A 24619-nucleotide genomic window follows, 5' to 3' on the forward strand; every position below is an offset into this window, starting at 1 on the left:
ATTACACAGTGATCTCACTAACCCACACTCAGAGACTTGCATTCAGGACTTGCCCAGTATTCAGAAATCTATGGGTTGTACTGGAACCAGTGAAGAGTGTGGGGGTGGGGGCACGGGGAGGGTGGAGGTAGAGATAGAGCTGGGAACATGGCCACGTGGAAAGGAAAGAGAGTCCCATGGTTCCAGTGTGGCACAGTATGATCCCAAATGGAATGGGAGCAGAGAGAAAGCAGCAGGAGATTACATACAGTGTCTATCTGTCTGTATGTGATTGTTTCTGTGTCTGTCTTATTTATTGCCCATTTCTTGTCTCCATTCTTACTACAGCAGTCTTTTTTTTTATATTTTCCTTCTCTATGTTCTCCCTTTTTTTGTCTCTATTTCTTATTGCAATGACTATCATTCTATTTCTCATCTTCCTCTCTGAGATTGACCCTCTGGCTCATTTTCTCCTTTCATGGAATTATAGAATCCCTACAGTATGGAAACAGGCCATTCAGCCCAACAGGTCCATACTGATCCTCCAAAGAGCATCCCATGCAGATTCATCCCCCTCCCCAGTCCCTGAAACCCTGCATTTCCCATGGCCAATCCACCCTAACCTGCACACCTTTGGACGGTGGGAGGAAACCGGAGCGCCCGGAGGAAACCCACGCAGACACGGAGAGAATGTGCAAACTCCACACAGACAGTCACCTGAGGCTGGAATCGAAGCCAGGCCCTGGCACTGTGAGGCAGCAGTGCTAACCACTGAGCCACCGTGCCACCTGAACAATCCTTTATCTGGTGAGCCTTCACAGGATATGATGTGATGCACCAAAGTTCAAACAACACTTTGAAAAGTACGAGAGAGGGAGGAAAATAAGATTTCTGAATGTGGAAGAAAATGTCAGTAGAATTTGTCATTAAATAAATGTGTGACTGATTCCCCCCCCCCCCCCCAACCCCTGGTTTGTGTCCGTAACTGACTGCCCCCCCACCCCCCCCATCTATGTCCATGAGTGACCACCTATCCCCCAGCCATCTCCCACCCTTCCCCACCCCAATCTGTGCCCATGAATGACACCCCATCCCCCTCCCCCTCCCCCTCTCCCTCCCTCCCTCCCCTACCCCTCCCCCGGTGTGTGTCCGTGACTGACCCCGTCCCCTACCCCTCCCCCGGTGTGTGTCTGTGACTGACCCCGTCCCCTACCCCTCCCCCGGTGTGTGTCCGTGACTGACCTTCCCCCTCCTGGTTTGGTTTGTGTTGCAGCCCCGAGTCCCTGTGAGCTCAGCTGTTTGGCCAAAGGCCGGATGTTTTATTACAATTTCGGGCGGGTGCTGGACGGGACAAAATGTGGAGCTGTTTCCAACGGCATCTGCATCAACGGGCAGTGCCTGGTAAGTGGCGGAGGGTGGTGAAGGGGGGGGGGGGGGGTGAAGGGGGAGGTCACCCCTGCATGGTGCTGGACCCTCAGGGTGCCACACTGCCAGCCCCGAGACAGTGAGGTCTGCAGATGCTGGAGGTCAGAGTTGAGCGTGTGGTGCTGGAAAAGCGCAGTAGGTCAGTCAGCATCCAAGGAACAGGAGAATCGACGTTTCGGACATGATTCCTGATGAAGGGCTGAAACATTGATTCTCCTGCTCCTCGGATGCTGCCTGACCTGCTGCCCTTTTACAGCATCACACTCTCCACACTGCTAGCCCTCCAAGGCTGGAGGTGGTGGCATTGATACCCACTCCAGGGTCCGTGTTGCATAGTCCAAGATGCTGTTTTCGATGAGGTTGGGCACAGAAAGAGCCCACTGAGTTGCTAAACCACAACCATGGTTCACATCTCTGGTGGGTGTTCAAGATAACACGTCACTCCTTCAAATCAGTGTCCCAATTTATTTTTATAACTGAATCAAAATCCGCGAAACAGATGTTTCGGTCATTACCTCATCCCTGTTTGTGGGAGCTTGCTGTGCCCAAATTGGCTTCCTAATTTCCTCCGTTTCAACAGTGACCTCACATCAGGGAATCAGCTCATTGGTTGCAAAGTGCCTTTGGGATGCTGTGAAAAGAGGAAGTTCTTTTTAAAAGTTATATCCTGGGCCCTGTTCCACGTTTTTAATCGCTGTGCTATTTTTAACAAACCAACAAGACACTCCAGAGAAAATATTTCCACAGAGGAACAGTTTGTACAAAAGGGGAGGGCACAAAGTGACAGGGAAGCTCAGACTGCCCATGAGAAAGCTGCCTGTGAGTCCAGGCCTGGCCCACTCCATCAGCCATGAAATGACCCACTTCAGAAGGCAAGAGAGTCTGTCCTCAGGTTCCCACCTCCGAGGGACAGCTGGATTGTGTTTGCCCACAGCATCCACAAGGAGTGAGCCTCCAGCTAATGCCTTTGCACAATGTGAAGCCAGTATTTGTTGTCCATCCCTAACTGCTCTTGAAAGAGGTTTGCAGTTAGAGAATCACATTTCCGACAGACCAGGTATAGACAACAGCTTGGCGAAAGTGAGGACTGCAGATGCTGGAGAGTGTGGCGCTGGAAAAGCACAGCAGGTCAGGCAGCATCTGGGGAGCAGGAGAACCGATGTTTTGGGCAAAAACTCTTCATCAGTTATAGACAACAGGTATCCTTTCGAAGGGGCATTCGTAGTTTGACTGACACTTGTTTCATTGTTATATAAACTCACCACAGCTGCTGCGGTGGTGGGATTTGAACCCTTGTGCTCCAGCAGATTAGCTCCCTGAGCATCTAGTTCAGTGATGTTACCACTGAGCAATCAGCTCCCCATGTGGGCCATCATCAAATACAAGGTGAAAGAGCAGTTTAAACTCAGAGTGTAACTGGCCTTTATAGTAACCCTCACTCCCATCAGCTGCCTGGGCCCTAAACTCTGGAGTTCCCTCCCTTTGCCCCTCCGTGTCCCCTTGGAACCCCCCACAAAACCTTCGTTCTTGGCCTAAACTATTGGTCACCTGTGCTCTTATGTCCACATGTGTATAAATTTATATTTCTTATTCATTCACGGGATGAGGGTATCACTGGCTAGGCCTATATTTATTGCCCATCCCTAATTGCCCAGAGGGCAGTTTCGAGTCACCCACATTGCTGTGGGTCTGGAGTCATATATAGGCTAGACCAGGTAAGGATGGCAGTTTTCTTCCCTAAAGGACATTAGTGACCCAGATGGGTTTTTTTCTGACAATTGGCAAGAATCTTTAATTCCAGATTTTTTACTGAATTCAAATTCCACCATCACCTGTGGCTGGATTTGAACCCAGCTTCCCAGAATATTAGCTGAGTCCCTGGATCAACACTCCAGCAATAACACCACTTGCATCCCTTGCATAGATATATTGAAGGTCAAATTTTACTGGGTAAGACTTCTGTGAAGTGCTTTGGGATGTTTAAGATGCTATATAAATGCAGTTCCACAAGTGGAGCATTGTATCAACAGGGACGTCTCCAAGGTATCAGCTCCATTCTCCTGGGATTTGATTCTCTGATCCTCTTGGTGACCCCCTCCATCACTGAGTGAACCATCAGTTGGATTCTGGGAAACCCCTCTCTGATCCCTCTTCACTTTACACCACCCTCTGCCCACCCTCCATCAAACTCCCCCACCCTCCCCCACCTTCCCCACACACCAAAATTCCCTGGCCTCCCCTCCCCTCTCCCCAACCCTTTCCCATCCTCCCCCACCCTGCCCTGCCCTCCCCAACCCTCCCCCACACACCCACCTTCTGCCCACCCTGCATCAAACTCCCCCCGCTCTCCCCCCTACACTCACCTTCCCCCAACTCTCTCCCACCCTTCCCCACACACTTACCCTCCACCAAACTCGCCCACCTTTCACCACCGTCCCCCACACTCCCACCCACTCCTCCACCCTCTACCGCCCTCCCCCACCCTCCACCAAGATCCCCACCCTCCCACCATCCAGTCTCACCACCCCCCCAGCCCGCCCTCAGTGAGGAGACAGTTCCCTCAGGAAAATATGGAAACGGGTGAGGAGAGTTCAATCCCACTGTCCTGATTGGATTGTAGACAGCGTGGGGGTGAAAGGAGACGTGTGGTGCCCAAACCTCCTGAATTGCCACAACCATTGCATCTATTGTCCTAACAGGAAGCCATTCAACCCTTAGGGTCTGCTCTGCTCTTCACTGGCGTCATGGCTAATCAATCCCTCACATCCCTTTCTCCTACTCCTCCTCTCTAACTAGAATCTATCCATCCTCCAGCTCATTCTCCAACACCGCACCCTACACTATCCTCACTTCCTGCTCCTCCCTGACTGAGGAGAAAATGCACATTGAAGATGCTGGAGGTCAGAGTCAAGAGTGTGGTGCTGGAAAAGCACAGCCGCTCAGGCAGCATCTGAGGAAATTGCTGATGAAGAGCTTATGCCCTAAACGTTGACTCTCCTGCTCCTCAGATGCTGCCTGACAGGTGTGCTTTTCTAGCACCACACTTTTGGACTCATCCCTGAGTGATCTGACTCTAACATCCCTCTCCTTGTTCCCATCGCCCTCCCACCGACCTAGATAAACAGTTTTTCTCGATCTGACCTGTCAGTCCCTTTTAGTATTTTAAATAAAAACGGACATTGCCGGAGAAACTCAGCAGGTCTGGCAGCGTCTGTGGAGAGAGATTGGAGATCTGAGGAAGGGTCACTCGACTCAAAACATTAACTCTAATTTCTCTCCACAGATACTGCCAGACCCACTGAGCTTTTCCAGCATCTGCAGAATTTTGCTCCATTAAGGGAATATGGCGCTTTATCAAGCAGCCTGTCTCATCATTGACTCTCTGTTCCTCCCTATAGTTGCACACTGCACTCCCCATAGCAAGGTCTGACTGGAACATATTTACTCCAGATTGGATGTGACCAGATATCACATAAACTCCATCCCATTAGCATCCCTGTTCCTTTCAGATGAAAGCCATCATTCCATAAGACTTTTGAATTACTGTTTCAGTTTGTAGATGTTGTGAATATACCTGGTCGGGGATGTTATAACACATTCTGGGAGGTTTCAAAGGAGAGTTGGACATGGATTTGAAAGGGATGGTATCAGAGGGTGATGGAGATAGGGCTGGAGACTGGGACTAGCTGGCTAGCTGGTGCAGACCACGATGGGTCGAATAGCCTCCTTCTGTACTGTAAAATTCTTTCTCTGGTGTAGGTGGGACTTGAACCAGAGCTTCCTGGTTCAGAGGTAGGTTCACTGCCACTGTGTCACAAGAGCTCCCATTTAGATTCTCTGTGTATGCTGGCCTTTAGGTGATGTGGGGATGGATCCAGTTGCCATCCTGTGGTAGGACTTTGAGAATAAAAGGATAATTCCAGTTGGCTAGTCCCATACCCACGCTCCACCCTGCCCCTCCCTATTTGGGGGATATTCCCTGCTCTGTCAATGAACACCTCTGTATTCTGACCCAGTACACTGGCTGCTGTTCTCGGACTGTGGGAGCCTGGGACCATGCAGCAGGGTGTGAGTCATGTCCTCCTGAGCTCTACACCCTCGGCCTTTCTGTTGTGCTGATGTCTGAACTCCAGAGTGTCTCTGCTGCTCTGTGTAATGACCTTCCCTCACACAGGCCGTTGGCTGTGGTGCTATCCTGGGCTCAGAGCTGACGGAGGATGTGTGTGGAGTTTGTGGCGGCAAGAACAACACGTGTCAGCGATATCAGAGCGTCTTCATCACACCCCATCTCCCCCCTGGTGAGTGTCAGACATTCCCCTGGTGAACACTTCCGAAAGGAGTGTGTGTGTGTGTGTGTGTGTAATTTTGTGGGTGTCTCTCTCTCTCTTTCTCTCTTTATTCCTGGGGGTATCTCTCGCTCTGTCATGGTGTGTCTCTCTCTCCCTGCGGGTATCCATTGCTCTCTGTCTCTCTCTCCCTACATCTGCCTCTCTCTCTCTCCCTGAGGGTATCTCTCTCTCTCTCTCTTTCTCCCCATGGGGTTATCTCTCACTCTCTGTGTCTCTGTCTCTCTCCCTACATCTGCCTCTCTCTCTCTCCTTGGGGGTTTCTCTCACTCGTTGTCTCTCTCTCTCTCTCTTTCTCCCTATATATGCCTCTCTCTCTCTCTCTCTCTCTACCCCCCCACCCCCCACCCCAGGAGTGTCTCTTGTCTCTGTCTCACTCTCTCTCTCTCTTCCTATATCTGTCTCTCTCTCTCTCACACTCTCACTGGGAGTGTCTCTTACTCTCTCTCTCTCTCTCCCCCCCCCCCCCCCCCCCCCCCCACCAGTGGTCTCGCTCTCTCTCTCTTTCCCTGGTGGTCTCTCTCTCTCTCTTTCTCCCTGGTGATATCTCTCGCTCTCTCTCTCTCTCTCTCCCTGGGAGTCTCTCTCTCTCTCCCTGGGGGTGTCTCTCTCTCTCTCTCTCATACACACTCTCTCTCCCTGGAGGTGTCTGTGTCTCCTTGTAGAAATAGTTGATGAGTTTCTGGCTCTCACTTGGGTTCCTCCTGCCTTCAGGGTCACTGCAGTATAATGAGGTAACCATGATCCCAGCCGGAGCCACTCACATCAAAGTGACCGATAACAGCAGCAATTATCTGGGTGAGCAGTTATCGATTTAATATTTGGAAACTTTAACACACTCTGAACCCCATAACCCAGACTGAACTGAAAATCAACATTAGCTGCAACCATCTCTGACAAATTCTGAAGGAGAGTCCCACTGGACTGAAAACATTGAACTCTCTCTCTCTCTCTGGACCCTGCTGGATCTGCTGAGTTTCTCCAGCACACTCTGTGTTTATCTCTAACAGGAGGCCAGCAGGTTCTGTGACGGCCATTGCTCACCGCTGCCTCCTCTTGAACGTAGAAGGTGAAGGGGTGATGGGTTGCGTCTGAGGTAGTGGTGTCACCCACCACCTCTCTGCCCCACCCCGGGAGAGGGGTAAGTGAGTCTGTGAGTCAGGGCAGGGTAACCCCCAAATACTGAACGAGACTCTGGCACCCCACAATCCCAACGTCAGGAATGTGGGCTGCAGAGAGTCTGTGACTGACACCAATTCCCAGCCTCCGGGGAGGCTCCTGCCCTGAATGGGTCTGGGCAGCTGCCCGGGTTGGGGGGTACACTCAGTGCCATAGGAGCCCGGATTCTCAGCCAGAGGGTTAGGGTTAGGGTTAGGGTTAGGGTTTGCAATAGGGATTAGTTTAGGAGTAGGGGTTAGGGTTAGGATTACGGGTTAGGGTTAGGATGAGGGGTTCGGGTTGGGAATAGGGGTTAGGGTTAGGGTTTGGGTTAGGGTTAGGTTTAGGATTACGGGTTAGGGTTAGGGTTAGCAATAGGGGATAGGGATAGGATTAAGCTTGGGGTTAGGGTTAGGAATGGGGGTTATGGTTCAGATTAAGGTTAGGGTTAGGTTTAGGAATAAGGGTTAGGGTTAGGATTGGGTTAGGGTTCAAAATAGGGGTTAGGGTTAGGGATAGAAATAGGGGTTAGGGTTAGGATTATGGTTAGGAATAGGGGTTAGGTTTAGGAATTGGGTTAAGGTTAGTGTTACGAATAGGTTAGGGTTATCGTTAGGGTTAGGGTTACGTTTAGGATTAGGGATAGGGTTAGGGTTAGGGTTAGAGTTAGGGTTAGGGTTACCCAGAGCCTGTCGCTCTCACCAGGGGACGTCAAGGAATCTGAGGAGCATGTCAATGGTCAGTGCGGTGCAGTCTCTCACACTGTTTCACACTTATTCGAGATGGAGTGTAGGTTCCTCTGGTCAATCGGTTTAACCTTGTTGAACTCCTGCAGCTTTGCAGAACCGAAACTACAATTCCATCATTAACGGGAACTGGGCCATTAACTGGCCAGGGACGTACTCAGCAGCTGGGACGAAAGTCCAGTACAGGCGCTCTGCGGATCACCGAGAGAGTTTGGAGGCAATCGGACCCACGAAGGAGGATCTGCACCTGATGGTAAAATCACAGCCTGCACTTCCTCATTGTTCAGCACTGAGTGCAGACTCGCTGCTTTGTCACCAATCTCCTCACACCCAGAACATCAAACCCATGGAACAGCTCACCTTCCCTGCTCTTCCCCTCCATCCCCTCCCCAAAGATCCTACACATATGCACCTGCAGCCACCCACACATTCATGCCCACACACACACACATACACACACACACACAGGCACACACGCACGCACACACACAGGCACAGATGTGCACAGGCACAAAGATGCACACACAGACACATGGACACACACATGTACACACACATACACAGACACACATGAACACACGTGTACACAGAAACACTGACATACACAATCAAAAGCAATTGAAAAACCATGTTTGCTCTCCTCTAACTCCTTCGATTCTCCTTGTGGAACTTGTCCCTGCAGGTCTGTAATTGCTGCCCCCATTAGCATTGACAATCCAGCTGAGGATCTGGTGAGGCATTAACCCTGTGGAGGGGGAATGGGACCGCGGGGATCGGGGAGTCAGGGGACAAGCTTCCGGGTATCTGTCTGGAATATTTCCCCTGATGTGGTTTGTGGAGTGATTTACTGTTTGAAGAGGGAACCCCTGTCTCATGTTCACTGCCCCCTCCCTGGAGGGTGGTCTGTTGTCCATCCAGGTCTACTTTCCAGCCCTCAGTCAGTGTGGGAGGATTGGGCATCACATGAGAAGAGACCATTCAGTCCATAGTGCTTGTACTGGCTCCTCTCCACCACCACTCCTTTCTCTTTGCCGACCAATTGCTTTCTCTTGTTTCAACACGTTTATCAGATTCCCTTTCAAAGGTAACTATTGAACCTTCCTCTCCCAGTCTTTCAGAGCAGCGAGTCCCAGGTCACAATAACTCACTATCCCCTACCCTACTTCCTCCTCGTTCTTTTCTCAGTCATTTTAAATCTGCCCTGTGAGGTTTCCCACTCTCCTGTCAGTGCTGCTCTGTAAGGGTAAAGCAGACACTCCACGGTAGCACTGAGGGAGTGCTGCTCGGTCCGAGGAACTGATTGTCACATCATACACTGTCCGCCAGTCCCCTCTCACCATCACTGTTTTGTAGAAGAGGTATTCTCCGCAGTAAGTACTGAGGAGAGGTGGTGATGTTGTAGTAATGGCTCGTAATCCAGATCCTCAGGTAAATATTCTTGGGGCATCGGTTCAAATCCTACCCACGGCAGATGTTAGAATTCTAATTCAATAAGGTGGGCTTTTTTTTAAAAAATGAGTTCTATGAATCCATTGTCAATTCTTGTAAAAACTCCATCTGATGGGCCAAATGCTGGCAGAGGGGACTAGATTGGGTTGGGATATCTGGTCTGCAGGGATGGGTTGGACCGAAGAATCTGTTTCCATGCTGTACATCTCTATGACTGTGACCAAAGGAAATCTGATGTCCTTTAGTGGTCTGGCCTACATGTGACTCCAGACCAACAGCAATGTAACTGACTCTGGAGCTGAGGGCAGTTCCGGAACAGGCAATAAATGCTGTATTCCCATTTCCCATGAACAAAAATAAAGCATTAAACACCACCAGGAGAGGCTATGGTCTTATCAGTCTCTGTGGACTTTTTGCTGTGTGTAGGTTGGGTGCTGCGTTTCTGTAGTGATTGGAATGAGGTTGACCAGGTGGGTCTCAGTGAGTGTGAGATCCCTGATTGGGGCTGTTTCCCTGACCCAATCAGGGAGCCCTGGCTGACAGATATAAACAGGAGTGTCAGGGGTTCTGTTCATTCTGGGGACTGACTGGCTCTGAGCTGACTGCCCACAGTCCATACACTGTAAATAAAGGATGATGGGATACCAGCCTCCACTGAGTTATTTAAATCTCCAAAAAACATTCAACGGGCGGCAAAATGGGAAATCTTGAAATTGTCAAAATCTTGATTTAAGAGGGAGTTTTATCTTAAACCTTTCCACAGGTTCTATCCATGGAGCAAGACTCCGGGATTGATTATGAATACTGGCTTCCGAACGATCAGTACTGGCTGTACCACGGAGACCGGAATGTTCTGCAAGGGGCCCAACACGCGGCTGTCCACGCGTCTCGTTCATTCTTGCAAGCACTGCCAAATGAGCCCACCACCGTTGCCATGACAACCACCCCCCTCTCAGGTGGGTTCCCAAACCAATCGGCGTCTCCAGCACTACTGGGTGGTAATCTCAAGAACTGCCCCCTTTCTGCTCACACCATTGGTCAGTCAACAGATTCCCCCTCCCCCACCATTGGTCCATCCTCCAGGTGCACCACCTTCAAATGGCCAATTGGAACAGAAACAGGTTTTTGTTATCCAATCTGATTCATTTTTGATTGTTTCGAAAGCAGCTAGTCAACCTCCGTTCCCAGCAGCTTTACAGAAATAATTGGAATTGTAAAATAAAGAGCGTCTGGCGGTGACTATCCTACAATTCTGGGAGGTTGGTACCATGGGCTGGTGCTGGCACCTGGATACATTCCCCTTCTCATGGGGGCAAAGGTCAGTTTGAAGGATTAATTAGGGAGCTTCTCCAAATAGATCCCTTCAGCCCGTGAAATCCACCATAAAACGGTGCTTTTCTGCGCAAAACGCTTTGCCAATCGTATTTGTATAGCCCCTTCATTGAAATAAAATGTCCCACAGCACTTTGCAGAAACAATTGGATGTCAAGGGATGTGCAAGAGAATCATAGAAGGCCTACAGTGCGGGAAAAGGATGTTCAGTCCGTTCAGTCTTCCTGATGAAGGGCTTTTGCCCAAAACGTCGATTTTCCTGCTCCTCGGATGCTGCCTGACCTGCTGTGCTTCTCCAGCAACACTCTAATCTTGACCCCATTCAGTCACCATCCCACCCAGACACCCCCACCATCCCCAATTGCTGCATTTCCCATGGCCAATCCACCCTAACCTGCACATCTTTGGGCTGTGGGAGGAAATCCAGAGCGCCAGAGGAAACCCATGCACACACAGGGGTGAACATACAAACCTGGGCCCCTGGCGCTGAGCCACCCTGCTGCCCTCTCAGAGTCAGGAATTGGAGGAGCACATCCCAGTTCTGGAAAATGGGAAGCAGCAGGTGAGTGAAGGCGTTGAGACTGGCAGAAATTGGGAAGCAGTATCCCTTTGGAATCCTTGCTGAGAGCTCTGCTATTCACCGTTTGTACGGTTTGAGGAATTGGAAGGACGGTGGTAATATTTGCAGACGCTATGACATTGGGCATGTTGAGGTGACAATGAGGAGGACATCAAATATATCAAGGAGATAATGAGACAGAGTGGCCGGCTTGATGAGCAGAAATGTAAAGTGGGAGGTGATTCGTTTAGGTTCAGAGGATTAAGAAAAAAACCCTCTTCCTATAAAAGATGAGGGACCATGAGGCAGGGGAGCAGAATGGGCTGGAAATACAGGAACACGCATCTTTGAAAACAAGGAAATGCAGGAGGCCTCTTCCTGCAACCACAGGAACAATTGAGAATGACAGGTTTCCCATTAAAGACGGAGAGGAGGAGGATCTTCCCTCTCTCTCTCTCTCGGGTGGTCATTAACGTTTGGAATTCTCTTCCCCAGAGAGCAATGGGTTATATCCAAGGCTGGGTTGGACAGATTCTCAACTGGAAAAAGGAGTCACGGTGATGGGGACAGGCTGGGTTAGGCTGTAATCAGACCAGCTCTTAGGTGGCACTGTGGACAGTGTGTCTGATCACATAAAATTACAGAGGGATATTGATGGATTGGGTGAATGGACAAAACCGGCAGATGGATTCCAAATTGTGTGGTTATCTATTTTGGACAGTAAAAGGATAGATTGGGATACCTTCTGGCAGAAATAAAGTTTTCCACAATGGATGTACAAAGATAAGTTCATGAATAGGAACAGTTTGGAGGCATATGAGTCAAGCGCAGGCAGATGGCAGTAGTTTAGTTTGGGAGCATGATCAGTATGGAATGGTTTGACCGAAGGGTCTGTTTCCATGCTGTGTGACTCTATGACTCTAAGTTGGTCAGGCTTCAAAGATGTAAATAATGTACTTTGGTCCGTTACTGGAGAAATGGAATGCATGTAATGAGCTGGAGCTGTAGGAAAGCTGGAATCTCCCCCGGATCCTGGTCACAATTTGTCCCTCCAACAGCAAAACTAAACCTAAACCGACTATCTAGACATTATCATATTACTCTCACACAGAGAATTTCTGGAGAAACTCAGCAGGTCTGGCAGTATCTGTGCAGAGGGAGAAACAGAGTGGTTGTCTTTGTTTCAGGTTTCCAGCATGAGTAGTATTTTGCTTTTATTATCATATTGTTGTTTGTGGGAGCTTGCTGTGCACAAATTGGTGACTATGTGTCCAACATGATGACAGTGAATGACAGTTTAAATGTACCTCCTTGGCTTTGAAGCATTCCTAAACCTCCTGAGGATGTGGAAGGTGACAACAGCAATGCAAGTGTTTCCTTTCACCTCTTTGACCTGTTGTTATGTTCTGATCTTTAGCACAAAGGTCCCCTGCTCGATCTCGCGGTTACACAGCTTCTCAGAGAAAAGACTGGCCACAGAGAAACCGTCTACTGTATCCCTCCAGACCAGGTCAGTGCATCTCCTGGCACATTGCAGGTTAAAATTAAAGTTGAGTGCGATTATCAAATGGATTGCAATGTGGATACATGTGAGATGGTGATTTTTACTGGCAGGGAAGGAGATTCTGTGTAATTCATGGACATTTACAGTGTGTCTGTACATTGAGTGCAGATTTGCATGTGTTTATGTTTGTGCGCGAGGAAGCACACATGTGTCTGTTAGTGTGTGTGTGTGTGTGTGTCCATGTGGGGAGAATATATATGTGTATGTGTCTGACAATCAGAAGGGGCATGGGGAACAGATTCATAAACAATTAACAGCAATACAGACTAACCAAACCACAAAAATGAATCAAAGCAACTAGGGTTAATGTCTGAAGGAATAGAAATGAAAAGCAATGATGATATGTTTAACCACACACACACAAACACACAGACACAAGCACACACACACACTCACGCAAACACACACACACAAATACACACACACACACACATAAACCCATGCGCACACACACACTGACACACGCACACACACACTCACGCAAACACACACAGACACACAAACCCATGCGCACACACGCACACACACACAGACACACGCACACACACACACACAAATACACACACACACAAACTCATGCGCACACACACACAGACACACGCACACACACACACTCACGCAAACACACACAAACACACACACGCAAAGAGACACACACACACACATACACACACACATGCTGGTGGAAGCTGTCACTAAGAGGAAGCTGAGCCAGGCTCCTGAACTCTAAGTCCTGATTATTCCAAGGTGCTCTGGGACAGGAAGCCATTCCGATCGCTGACACAGACTCTTTACATGAGTAGCTGGGAGCTGGAGATCAGGCCCCCCACCGCTGGATTCTGAATGTACTTTAATCCTTTAAAATCTGGTTCTTTAAAATCTATAAACTTACACAGTGTTGACCTTTTTATAGGAAAGCCGCAGGAGAGGATACAGACCAGTAGGCACAGGAAGCTGGTTAAAGAAGATTAAACATGTCAGCTCCATTTATAGTTAGTGATCATAAGGCAGTGTCTGCTTGATATGAAGAGCAGACTGCTCCCAAGTATCTAAGTGACATCTCTAATTCTTAACAGAAAGGAAGATACATTTATATAGACGTGGTGATGTCCCAAAGCGAAGTCTCACAGTCAATAAAGTACTTTTGCAAGTTTAGTCACTGTTGTCCTGGAGGCAATAATGCCCAGTTAATCATAACATCCCTACATGCAGAAATAAGCCATTTGGTCCATCGAGTCTGCACCAACTCTCTGAAGGGCGTCCTACCCAGACCCTACCTTACCCCCCTCACCTTGCATTCCCACAGCCAATCCACCTAACCTGCATACTTTTGGACTCTGGGTAGAAACTGGGGCACCCAGAGGAAACTCAGGCAGACCCGGGGAGAATGTGCAAACTCCACACAGACAGAGGCTGGAATCAAACCCAGGTCCCTGGCGCTGTGAGGCAGCAGTGCTTACCACTGAGCCTCCATGCCACCTGGTGTCATAATCTGCCATAATGTCTTTTAGAGATTGACCAGGCTCCCCCGCCTCCCCCCCCCCACCCCCCACCTCACCCTTCTTTGTTTTACTGGCATGAGTCCTGAGGGGGAAAGACAAAGGACTCCAATTGAACATCTCATCCGCACTAATGCCGATTATTATATATTACACTCAGGTTCCTGCGATGTCCCACCCTTCAATTGTATACCAGTAATGATTCACCATTTGTTTATAATTTACATTTCGCAACTGGTCAGGAACAAACCATGAAACAAACACAGAGAGAGTGCTGGAGAAACTCAGCAGGTCTGGCAGCATCTGTAGTGAAAGAAACAAGAGTTAGCGTTCCCAGTCTGGTCACACTAGTTCAGAACTCCACCAGACTCAAAATATTAACACTCTGTCTGTCCACAGATGCTGCCAGACCCGCTGAGATTCTCCAACACTTCCTCTGTTTCTGTTTCAGATGTCCAGCATCCGCTGTATTTGGCTTTTATTCTGGGGTTAAGTCCTGGGCAGTTTCCCGGAGTTTCTGAAGTTTGGGAGACTGAGACGTGATCTCAGTAAAACATATCAGATTCTGAAGGAGCTTGACAGGGTCAATGCTGAGAGGATGTTTCCCCTCAGGGGAGAGTCTAGGGCCAGAGGGTACAGTCTCTGAATAAAGGGACATTAATGAAACGCTAAGATAAGCAGGGATTTTTTTTCTGAGAGGATTGTGAATCTTTGGAACTCTGTGCCACAGAGAGAGCCGAGGAAGTAGAGTCCTTGTGTATATTTACTGCTGGGATAGAGAGATTCATGAGGGTTATGGGGAAAGGGCAGAAAGTGGAACTGAGGAATGTTGGATCAGCCATGATCCCACTGAATGGCGAAGCAGGCTTGAGGGGCTGAATGGCCTACGCCTGCTCCTATTTCTGATGTCTTGTGACTCTAGCATTTGTGGCTCTGGATTCTTTTTGACCTTTTGCTAAACATTCTTTTCCACTGGGAGCATCCAGTGAAGGAGCCTGCCCTTGACTTTCAATGAGTATAAGGTGCTGGGGTAAGAGGGATTGGGATTTAATGTTTGGATTGTGACGAACCTGGCCTTGATGACACTGAAGGCAGCAACGAGCTAAAGACATGAGATGAGAGCGAATGTGATTAACCATATGATGTGTACCATCATATCATCTCCTAATAAGGTAAAGTGTTCACGTCTGAAAGAATGTTTCAAAATCTTTGTCTTTTCAGATTCATGTTGTTTATGCTGTCAAACTGAGGAAGAGATTTGGCAAATGTTCAGTGGCTGATTCCAGACTGATAAACCAATCAAATCACAGGTTTATTGGTGATAGTTATTAATTCCCACGAAGTCACTGTTTTTGACAAATGCATAAATCTTGCTTCAAAAGTATCTGTTAATGAGAAAAATCAGCAGGAAAAGTTCAGAACATGGAAGGGTCCCATGGAAGGTTGGGGTCTGGGGGACATAAACCTCCCCAATCTCAGTTCAAATCCCTGCTAATAACGAGTGAAGTGAGATTAACTTTGATCATAATAGCACCCAGCCACACATGAGGCCTTTTGACAGACCTCCATGATATCTACAGCGAATCTACTGCAGCAACTCAGCACGGCTCCTCCAACACAGCTTTCCAAACTTATGACCACTTCCATCTAGAAGGACAAGAGTAGCAGAAACAGGGGAACACCACCCCTCTGCAAGTTCCCCTCCAAGACACTCACCAAACTGAATTAGAAATATATCGCCATTCCTTCAGTATCGCTGGGTCAAACTTCTGGGCATCTGTTCCTCACAGTACCTGCATCCATTTTTGCCAGGGCTGTTAGGAACGGGCAGCAAATGCCCCAGCTAGTGACACCCACATCCCATTAAAAAAAGCAGACCCTCAATTCAACTGGGGTTTATGCTCCCTTCCAACCCTCCCCCTCTCATCAAAGCAGCACTTCCTCCTGCTTGATTCCCTGTCACAGGTTTGACCTATTTTCAAAGTGAAAAAGATCACACACCAGGTTTATTTGGAACCACTGGCTTTCGGCAGAACATAGGAACAGGAGGAGGCCATTCAGCCCCTCGAGCCTGTTCCACCATTCAATGAGATCCTAACTGATCCTTCACCTATCTCAATAAACCTGCCTTCTGCCCATAACCCTTAATACCTTCGCTTATTAAAACCTTATCTATCTTAGACTTAAAGTTAGCCACTGATCCAGTATCCATTACCATTTACTGCAGAGAGTTCCAAACATCTCCCCTCTCTGTGTGTAGAAGTGCTTCCTAACACCTCTCCTGAGGCCTGGTCCTATCTTATATGTAATGCAAGGTGAGAAACAGCAGTCTGTGGTGACTATTGAGGGGCTATTTATGGGCAAAAGGATGTAAATACCCGTGGCACTGTTTCAGCTTCTCTGTGCCTTTCCCAGCTCGGGGCGTACACACAAGAATGGCAATGGTGACTGACACTGACAGTATCTGATCTGCCCCAGAACTGGCAAGAATTTCTCTCCACCTCCTCCCCTATCAAACCCTTTCAGAACGTTAACACCTTGGTCAGGTTTGGAAAGCTGCTTCAGCCCTTGCTGCTGGTTAAGAGGAGAGAGTGCACAGTCAATCCTCTCATGTAGGTCACATGGAGGACAGGAAGGTAAAAGGATCAAGAGAGCTTCGATCAGGATAATGTGGAGAAACTAGGCTCCAGCCGAAGGCAGGACTGTCAAGGGCTGGAAAGAGAGGCTGTAGGTGAGCAGCAGAGACTGTGTTCCAGAAATATGTTCCTTTGTTGTTGTCTCATAACACTTTGAAGTTTACGTCATGGGTAGATGGGGGAGCGGTGGGTTAAGAAGGTGTTTAGCACCCTGGCCTTTGTTGCTCAGATCTTTGAGTATAGGAGTCAGGACGTCATGTTGAGGTTATACAGGACAGTGGGTGAGACCTCTTCTGGAGTATTGTATCCAATTCCGGTCGCCCAATTATAGGAAGGAGATTATTAAACTGGAGAGGATTTGGAAGAGATTTACCAGGATATTGCCAGGTACAGAAGGTTTGAGTTATAAAGAAAGGCTGGATAGGCTGGGACTTTTTTCACCGGAGTGTAGGAGGTTGCAAAGTGACCTTATAGATGTTTATAAAATCACGAGGGGTATAAATAGGGTTAATGGTAGTTGCCTTTTCCCTAGGATGGGGGATTTCAAGATTAGGGGGCACATTTTTAAGGTGAGAGGAGAGAGAATTAAAAAAGACTTGGGGACAATCTTTTTTACACAGAGGGTGGTTCGCGTGTAGGAAGTTCAGGAACTTCCTGAGAAAGTGGCGGGTGTGGACACAGTTACAACGTTTAAAAGACATTTGGATAAGTACATGAATAAAAAAAATGTTTGGCAGGATATGGGCCAGGAGCAGGCAGGTGGGACTAGTTTAGTTTGGGATTCTCGTCGGCATGGACTGGTTGAACCGAAGGGTTTCCGTGCGGGATGACTCATTGACTCTATGGTCTGCTGATTACATCCTTCACATAGAGAATTGTGAATTATCTCAATCACTCCCTCTGCTGCTGACCAGCCGTAGGCAGCTCTTTCCCATTGTTTTCGAATGAGTAACAGATGGAGGCAGCTGTGCACGGGGGAATGAGTGCCCTGGGCATTGGCACAGTGTGAGATATTTTAACGCTTCACTGAGCTGGTGCCAATGTCAACTTCAGGGTCCATGGCAACCCAACAATGTAAACATTTGCTGCTAAAAATGGTGGCTGCAATCTTTGTCTCCATTGGTAACACAATTCCAGAACCAAAAGAAACAAAAGAATTGCATTTCTGTAGCAGCTTTCTTAACCTCAGGGGGTGCCAGAAGCCTTAGAGCCAAGCTATCAAATCGAAGTTCATTGCTGTCGTGTAGGAAATGAGGCAGCCAATGTGTGCACAGCAAGCTCCCACGAGCAGGGCCCATAAAGGGCACTCGTGACATAGTGGCAGTGTCCCTATCTTTGGTGCAGTGGTAGTATCCCTATCTCTGAACTAGGAGCTCTGGGTTCATGTCCCAGCTGCTCCAGAGGTATGCCTGAACGGGTTGGTTAGGAAGTATGGCCTATAAACAAGGATGGGATAAAGACCCGGGGAGATACTCCCTGATCAGTCTGTTCAGAGATCTTTATTGCACACCTCTGGAGCTGGTGGGATTTGAACCATGATCTCCTGGCTCAGAGCCAGGGACATTACCACTGCACCACAAAAGTCTGTCATAGATTAAATATGAGCCCCTGGACCCTGTTCTTTGGGCAATGTCACCGAATCTTTGATCACCTCCTGAGAGATCTGGTAGGAGTTTGATTTCAGAGCTGATTCCAAACTGAAGGCCCACGTGGCAATGCAGCATTCTGACTGAATGCACCTCGCTGTAAGAGGACTGTCTGGTCACCATCAGTTTGCTCTTTGTGGAATCTTGCTATGCACAAATGCTCTGCTGCATTTCTTGCAACGGGGTCCACTCTTCAGAAGTACTTCAATGGCAGTGAAACAGTATGGCCTTCCTGGTGTTGAGTTAGGATCTATATAAATGCTGGTGAGTCCCTGTTACAGTGGGGGTGACCAGTCTCTCCATCCAGTTCCTAAACCTGATTGTGGGTTTCTCTTTCTCTCTTGGTGTCCTGTAGGCAACTGCGGCAAGTGCCAAAGGGTTCGTGGAAGATCAAACCGCGTCAGGCAGTACTGCGAGAGAGACTTTGGTGAGTCCTTTCTCTGATCCTCATTCCCTTCATTCAAACTTGGGCCCAGCATTGTCCTGATTGTGCCCAGTGACCAGGCCTTCCACTGGGCTTGGAGGTAGAGCTCGGAATTCAGTGGCTGGTTTTCCCAAAGATTTTCTCATGACCTCACTCTTCAGAACAGTATGTATAGGTTAGAACTGGAATTAGATGTTATTGTCACATAGTATTGGAATACAGGAGTACAGGGTACAGGAGTACAGGGTACAGGAGGACAGGGTACAGGAGGACAGAGTACAGGAGGACAGGGTACAGGAGGACAGGGTATAGGAGGACAGGGTACAGGAGGACAGGGTACAGAAGGACAGGGTACAGGAGGACAGGGTATAGGAGGACAGGGTACAGGGGGACAGAGTACAGGGGGACAGAGTACAGGAGGACAGGGTACAGGGTAGAGGAGGACAGGGTAGAGAAGGAGAGGGTATAGGAGGACAGGGTACAGAAGGACAGGGTACAGGAGTAAAGGGTATAGGAGGACAGGGTACAGAAGGACAGGGTACAGGAGTAAAGGGTATAGGAGGACAGGAATACAGCAGTACAGTTTACAGGAGGGCAGGAATACAGGGTACAGGAGGACAGGGTACAGGAGGACAGGAGAAGGGGGTATAGGAGGACAGGGTACAGGAGGACAGGGTATAAAATCACTATTCTCCAGTGCCATCTTAGTTACAAAAATTCAGCAGAAATGAAAGAAAGCCAAAAGATAAGAGTTACCATCACTGAATCCCCCACTATCAACACGCTGAGGGTTACCATTGACCAGAAGCTCAAACGGACTCACCACATAAACACAGAGGCTACAAAAGCAGGACAGAGGCAGTGATTAACTCATCTCCTGACGTCCCAAAGCCTGTCCACCATCTCCAAGGCACAACTCAGGAGTGGGATGGAATACTCCCCACTTGCCTGGATGGGGGCAGCTCCAACAACACTCAAGAAGCTCAACACCATCCAGGACAAAGCCATCCCGTTTGAATGGCACCACATCTACAAACACCCACTCCCAGCACAACCGACGCTCAGTAGCAGCAGTGTGTACTATCTACAAGATGCACTGCAGAAACTCATCAAAGATCCTCAGACACCACCTTCCAAATGCACGCCCCCTTCCATCTAGAAGGACAAGGGCAGCAGATAAATGGGAACAGCACTCCCTGCATGTTCCCCTCCAAACCACTCACCATCCATCACTGTCGCTGGGTCAAAATCCTGGAAGTTCGATCCTAAGGACATTGTGAGTCAACCCTCAGTGTATGGACTGAACGGTTCAAGAAGGCAGCTCACCCCCACCTTCTCAAAGGGCAACTAGGGACGGGCAATAAATCCTGGGCCCAGCCAGCAACACCCATATCCCACAAATGAACACTAAAAATTGGACAGGTTCACAACAAAGTGGCTGGAGAAATGTTGCTGAATCTTCCCTCTCCTCTTTCCTTCCAGTTTTACATGTGAAGGTTATTAATAAAAGAATTGTTGGTCTGGAGACATGTTATGACGTTGAGGTGGTGAAGGCGTACAAGAAAGGCTTTGCTGTCTTAAGGCGGGAGTATCTGTGGGTGCCGAATACCTGCGACTGTCCCCGATTGGTCGAGATGAAGCAGTATGTGGTGATGGCACACCGACATGTGAACTATGAGCAGACACTGAACCGGGTCCTGCTGCAGAAAGACAGCTTTGTCCGAAGGTACAGACCTCAGGAGGACAGACTCATGAGGGGCCTGGATGAGGAGTGTGAGAAGCGAGGATACCAGCTCACGGGTAACACACTCAGATAAGTATCAAGCCCAGCCTTGGTGGGCTCGGTGGCTGCTCCAGTCACTGTGTGTGGACCAAGTGTGAGTGACGTGAGGAACGCAGTGGGGGTTCTGACACTTTACAGCAAACAGCTCCCCCCTCAGACATTGCACACTCTCACAGTTTGCTGCATACAGCAGGGATCCCGTGAGCCACTCTGATCCATGGCTTCCTGTGGCTCTGTATGCTCCATATGGTGTCTAAAACCCAATCTCTGGGTGACTCAGACACGCTCCAAGTTGTGTCATGAGCTCAGTTGTATTTTTGACTCTACAGGGAATTTAGAGAGAAGAAAGTTGGCCATTTTAATACACAACAGCTCAGTGTATAGATTAGATTAGATTAGATTATTTTAGATTACTTACAGTGTGGAAACAGGCCCTTCGGCCCAACAAGACCACACCGCCCCGCTGAAGCGCAACCCACCCATACCCCTACATTTACCCCTTACCTAACACTACGGGCAATTTAGCATGGCCAATTCACCTGACCTGCACATCTTTGGACTGTTAGCACCCGGAGGAAACCCACGCAGACATGGTGAGAACGTGCAAACTCCACACAGTCAGTCGCCTGAGTTGGGAATTGAACCAAGGTCTCTGGCGCTGTGAGGCAGCAGTGCTAACCACTGTGCCACCGGATGTTAGCTCACTGGGCTTGAAGGTTTGTTTTCAGATGTTTCGTCACCATATGAGGGAACATCATCGGGGAGAGTCTCTAATGAAGCAGTTCAGGGCATGCTCAACAAATTGGGTTACAATTGATCACTGGGATTGGTCACTGCAGTTAATCATTTCTTGATCACTATGATCATTGAGAGTCATGGTTTGGAGGTGCTGGTATTGGACTGGGGTGGACAAAGTTAAAAATCACACGACTCCACATTACAGTCCAACAGGTTTATTTGGAAGCACTAGCTTTTGGAGCGCTGCTTACCACCTGATGAAGGAGCAGCGCTCTGAAAGCTAGTGCTTCCAAATAAACCTGTTGGACTGTAACCTGGTGTTGTGTGATTTTTAACATCATTGAGAGTGATCACTGTAATCATTGTGAGTGGTCACTGGGTCAATCACTGCATTAGCACACTTTGATCATTTTGTAATCACTGATATTGATCGGTGAGATTGCTGATTGGGTTGTGATCCAGCTTGGGTTGGGTGTTAAATTACTGACATTACCAGAAAGGCTTCAGTCAGAGAGAATCCGAGATATTTGAGCTTCAGAACAAAGCCTGAGAATTGGAGCCCACATTCAATGACGTATTAGCACCACTTGCTCAGCTCTTTACTAACACAAACCTACCCGTGTGGGTTTACACAATACGGTCGCCTTCCATATCAAAGGGATCTACCTTCAGGATCAGGCTTGATAAGAGAATGCTCTCCACTTGGACCCTCTCTCACTTTCTTTCTCTTTGTATTTTAATCTAATACTGTCATCAGGGCTAACACCACAATCAGTCGTTTTCTGTGGGTAATATACTCACCCACTCACCCCCGAATCCTTTCCAGAGGCTGGAACAGGAGCAATGCACTGTTGGAGATGTTGTCTTTCCAACAAGATGTTAAATAGAAACCCCCTTCTGCCCTCTCAGATGAAAGTAAAACAATTCCATGTCACCATTTCAAAGGATAGTGGAGATCTTCCTGATCTAAAACTGACTGGAAACAAAAAGTGCTGGAGATCACAGTGGGTCAGGCAGCATCCTGAGAGACAGTGAGCTAACATTTCAAGCTCTGATGAAGACGCATCTAGACTGGAAACATTAGTTCACTGTCTCTCCATGGATGCTACCTGACCCACTGTGATTTCCAGTGCTTTGTTGTTTTCAGTACAGATTTCAGCATCTGCAGTAAGTTGCATCTAAAACTAATTACCTTGTCTGAGGAGTATGGGAGCTTGCAAAGTGTAAATTGGCTCTTGTGTTTTCTGCATTGTAACAGTGAGTACACTTCAATCCAGCGCTTTGAGATGGCGTCTCCGTTACGGGAGATGCTGCAGTGATTGGTAAATCACTCCAAGGGATTCCAAGTGATTCCTGTCACTCCGAAACCCCTTGGGAAGAACATGTCAACAACACACAGTGAAGTGAATCAGGCATGAGGCTGTCGGAAACTCATTTGTAAATCATAGGATGTAAACATTCAACTGTACAGTACCTGATTAAACCCTCATCCAACAACTGCACCCTGACTTTAGACAGAAACATACTTCTTAATTTCACGGTGAGTGAGGGAAAGAGAGAGAAAGTGAATCCATTCCTGAGTGGGTGCTGCCAAAACACTTCAGGGATATGAAAGAACTGTATTCTGTTTCATCAATTTTATTAAAATAATCTGGTGATTTTGCAAAACAAAATGATGATATTAAATGGTGACTGTTTAAAGAGAGAGTTATACTGTATTAGTGACTAAATATACAGATTCATATATAAATATCTATGTATAGCTCAGAATATATAGAAGTATTTATTCAGAATCATGTTTGATATCAGTAAATAATAACGTGTTGTTGCGTAAATGCCAGAGATATTCAAGTGAGGAATAACTGGGGAGGGGCCAAGGGGCAGAAATAGAATTGGAGAGGGGGAGGGGGCAAAGAGAGGAGGGGAGAAGGTCAGGGAGAGGGGGAGCTGGGGAGAGGGAGAGGGACAGAGGAAGAGGCCAAAGAGAGGGGACGGGAAGGGTGGGGTGGAGGGAGAAGGGTGGAAGGGGCAGAGGGAGGGGTCAAGGGAGAGGGGCAGAGGGAGGCATCAGTGGGAGAGGAGAGAGGGTCAGGTGGAGGGGTTGGGGGAGAGGGGCAGGGGAGAGGGTCAGGGGTAGGGGATGGGGAGAGGGTCAAAGGGTGTGGTGGGGTGGAAGGGTAGGAGAGCAGGGCAAGAGTGACCAATGGACTGAGAGGCAAGGAGAAATGCATCAACAAATTGTTCACCTGAGTTGTGTATTCTGTGCAAAAATGCAGCGTTCTCCAATTTTGACACCATGTCTGTCATATTACCGGCAAGAAGAAATTCAATAAATCCAGCAAATTAAAAATGTTTTGTTTCTTTTCTGTCTGTGGACATTCTCCAGTGAGGAACAATAATCTGTAAATAATCTCTGTTCCATATCTTTTGATGGGAGAGGTGAAGATTCTTGTCACAGTAAGTTGAACAGGTTGAAAAGTAACAATTTGGCCAAATTATTGATTCCTGAAATAACCAGGGGCCAGCTGCAGCAACTTTCATTGTGGGAACATTTAATACAATCCATTCTGAGCTCAGCAAAAAGGAACTTTATTGCTGGAACAGCACAGCAGGTCAGGCAGCATCCAGGGAACAGGAGATTCGACGTTTCGGGCACAGGCCCTTCTTCAGGAATGAAGAAGGGCCTGTGCCCTTCAGGAATGAAAATTCCTGAAGAAGGGCCTGTGCCCGAAACGTCGAATCTCCTGTTCCCTGGATGCTGCCTGACCTGCTGTGCTGTTCCAGCAATAAAGTTTCAACTTTGATCTCCAGCATCTGCAGACCTCACTTTCTCCTCAGCAAAAAGGAGCCAATGGGGCTTCAACCCAGGTCTCCTGGTTCAGAGGCAGGGATACTACTACTGCAATTTAAAAGCCTCAGCCCAAACCTGTAAAACTTAGAACATAATGTCCAACATTAGATGTGACTCTGTGGTTGGTTAACACTTGCTAAGCAATCCTGACTTTGCTAAAAATGACTGGTTTAAGATTAGAAATTGGGTTGGCAGTTGTTGTTCATTGAAGCTTCGTCTGTTCACTTACAACGTTGCTCATATTTTCAATCAATCAGAAACTTAACAGGCAACTTTAAATTAAGGCAAAGTACCTCAGATGCTCAAAACTTGCAAAAAATAACCACACAGAAACTCAGCAGGTCTTGCAGCATCTGTGGAGACGGACAGAAGCAGAGTTAATGTTTTGAGTCTGGTCTGATTCATCCTCAGATCTGAAAGGTGTTGGAAAATAGGGTTTTTAAAAATTCCTGTTGACAGAGGTGGAGGAGTCCATTTCTCCAAG

General features: G+C 48.1%; 1 protein-coding gene across 4 annotated transcripts in view; it reads left to right on the plus strand.

The window, feature by feature from the left end:
• The window catches only part of adamtsl5 (ADAMTS like 5), a 53183-nt gene extending 30021 nt beyond the window's left edge, over positions 1-23162 (plus strand). For all 4 annotated transcript variants that reach the window (XM_087982036.1, XM_087982037.1, XM_087982038.1 and 1 more), the window contains 8 exons: positions 1253-1380; positions 5579-5702; positions 6465-6548; positions 7744-7907; positions 9867-10059; positions 12412-12504; positions 18695-18766; positions 20246-23162. In XM_087982036.1, the coding sequence (XP_087838162.1) occupies positions 1253-1380; positions 5579-5702; positions 6465-6548; positions 7744-7907; positions 9867-10059; positions 12412-12504; positions 18695-18766; positions 20246-20580 (1193 nt within the window). In that variant the 3' untranslated portion in view covers positions 20581-23162. The remainder of the gene's footprint in view (positions 1-1252; positions 1381-5578; positions 5703-6464; positions 6549-7743; positions 7908-9866; positions 10060-12411; positions 12505-18694; positions 18767-20245) is intronic.
• The last annotated feature ends 1457 nt before the right edge of the window (positions 23163-24619 follow it).

This window comes from Chiloscyllium plagiosum, unplaced genomic scaffold (assembly GCF_037043375.1).
Source record: "Chiloscyllium plagiosum isolate Xiang-an unplaced genomic scaffold, Cpla_swu_hap1 HiC_scaffold_42, whole genome shotgun sequence".
Classification (NCBI taxonomy): domain Eukaryota; kingdom Metazoa; phylum Chordata; class Chondrichthyes; order Orectolobiformes; family Hemiscylliidae; genus Chiloscyllium; species Chiloscyllium plagiosum.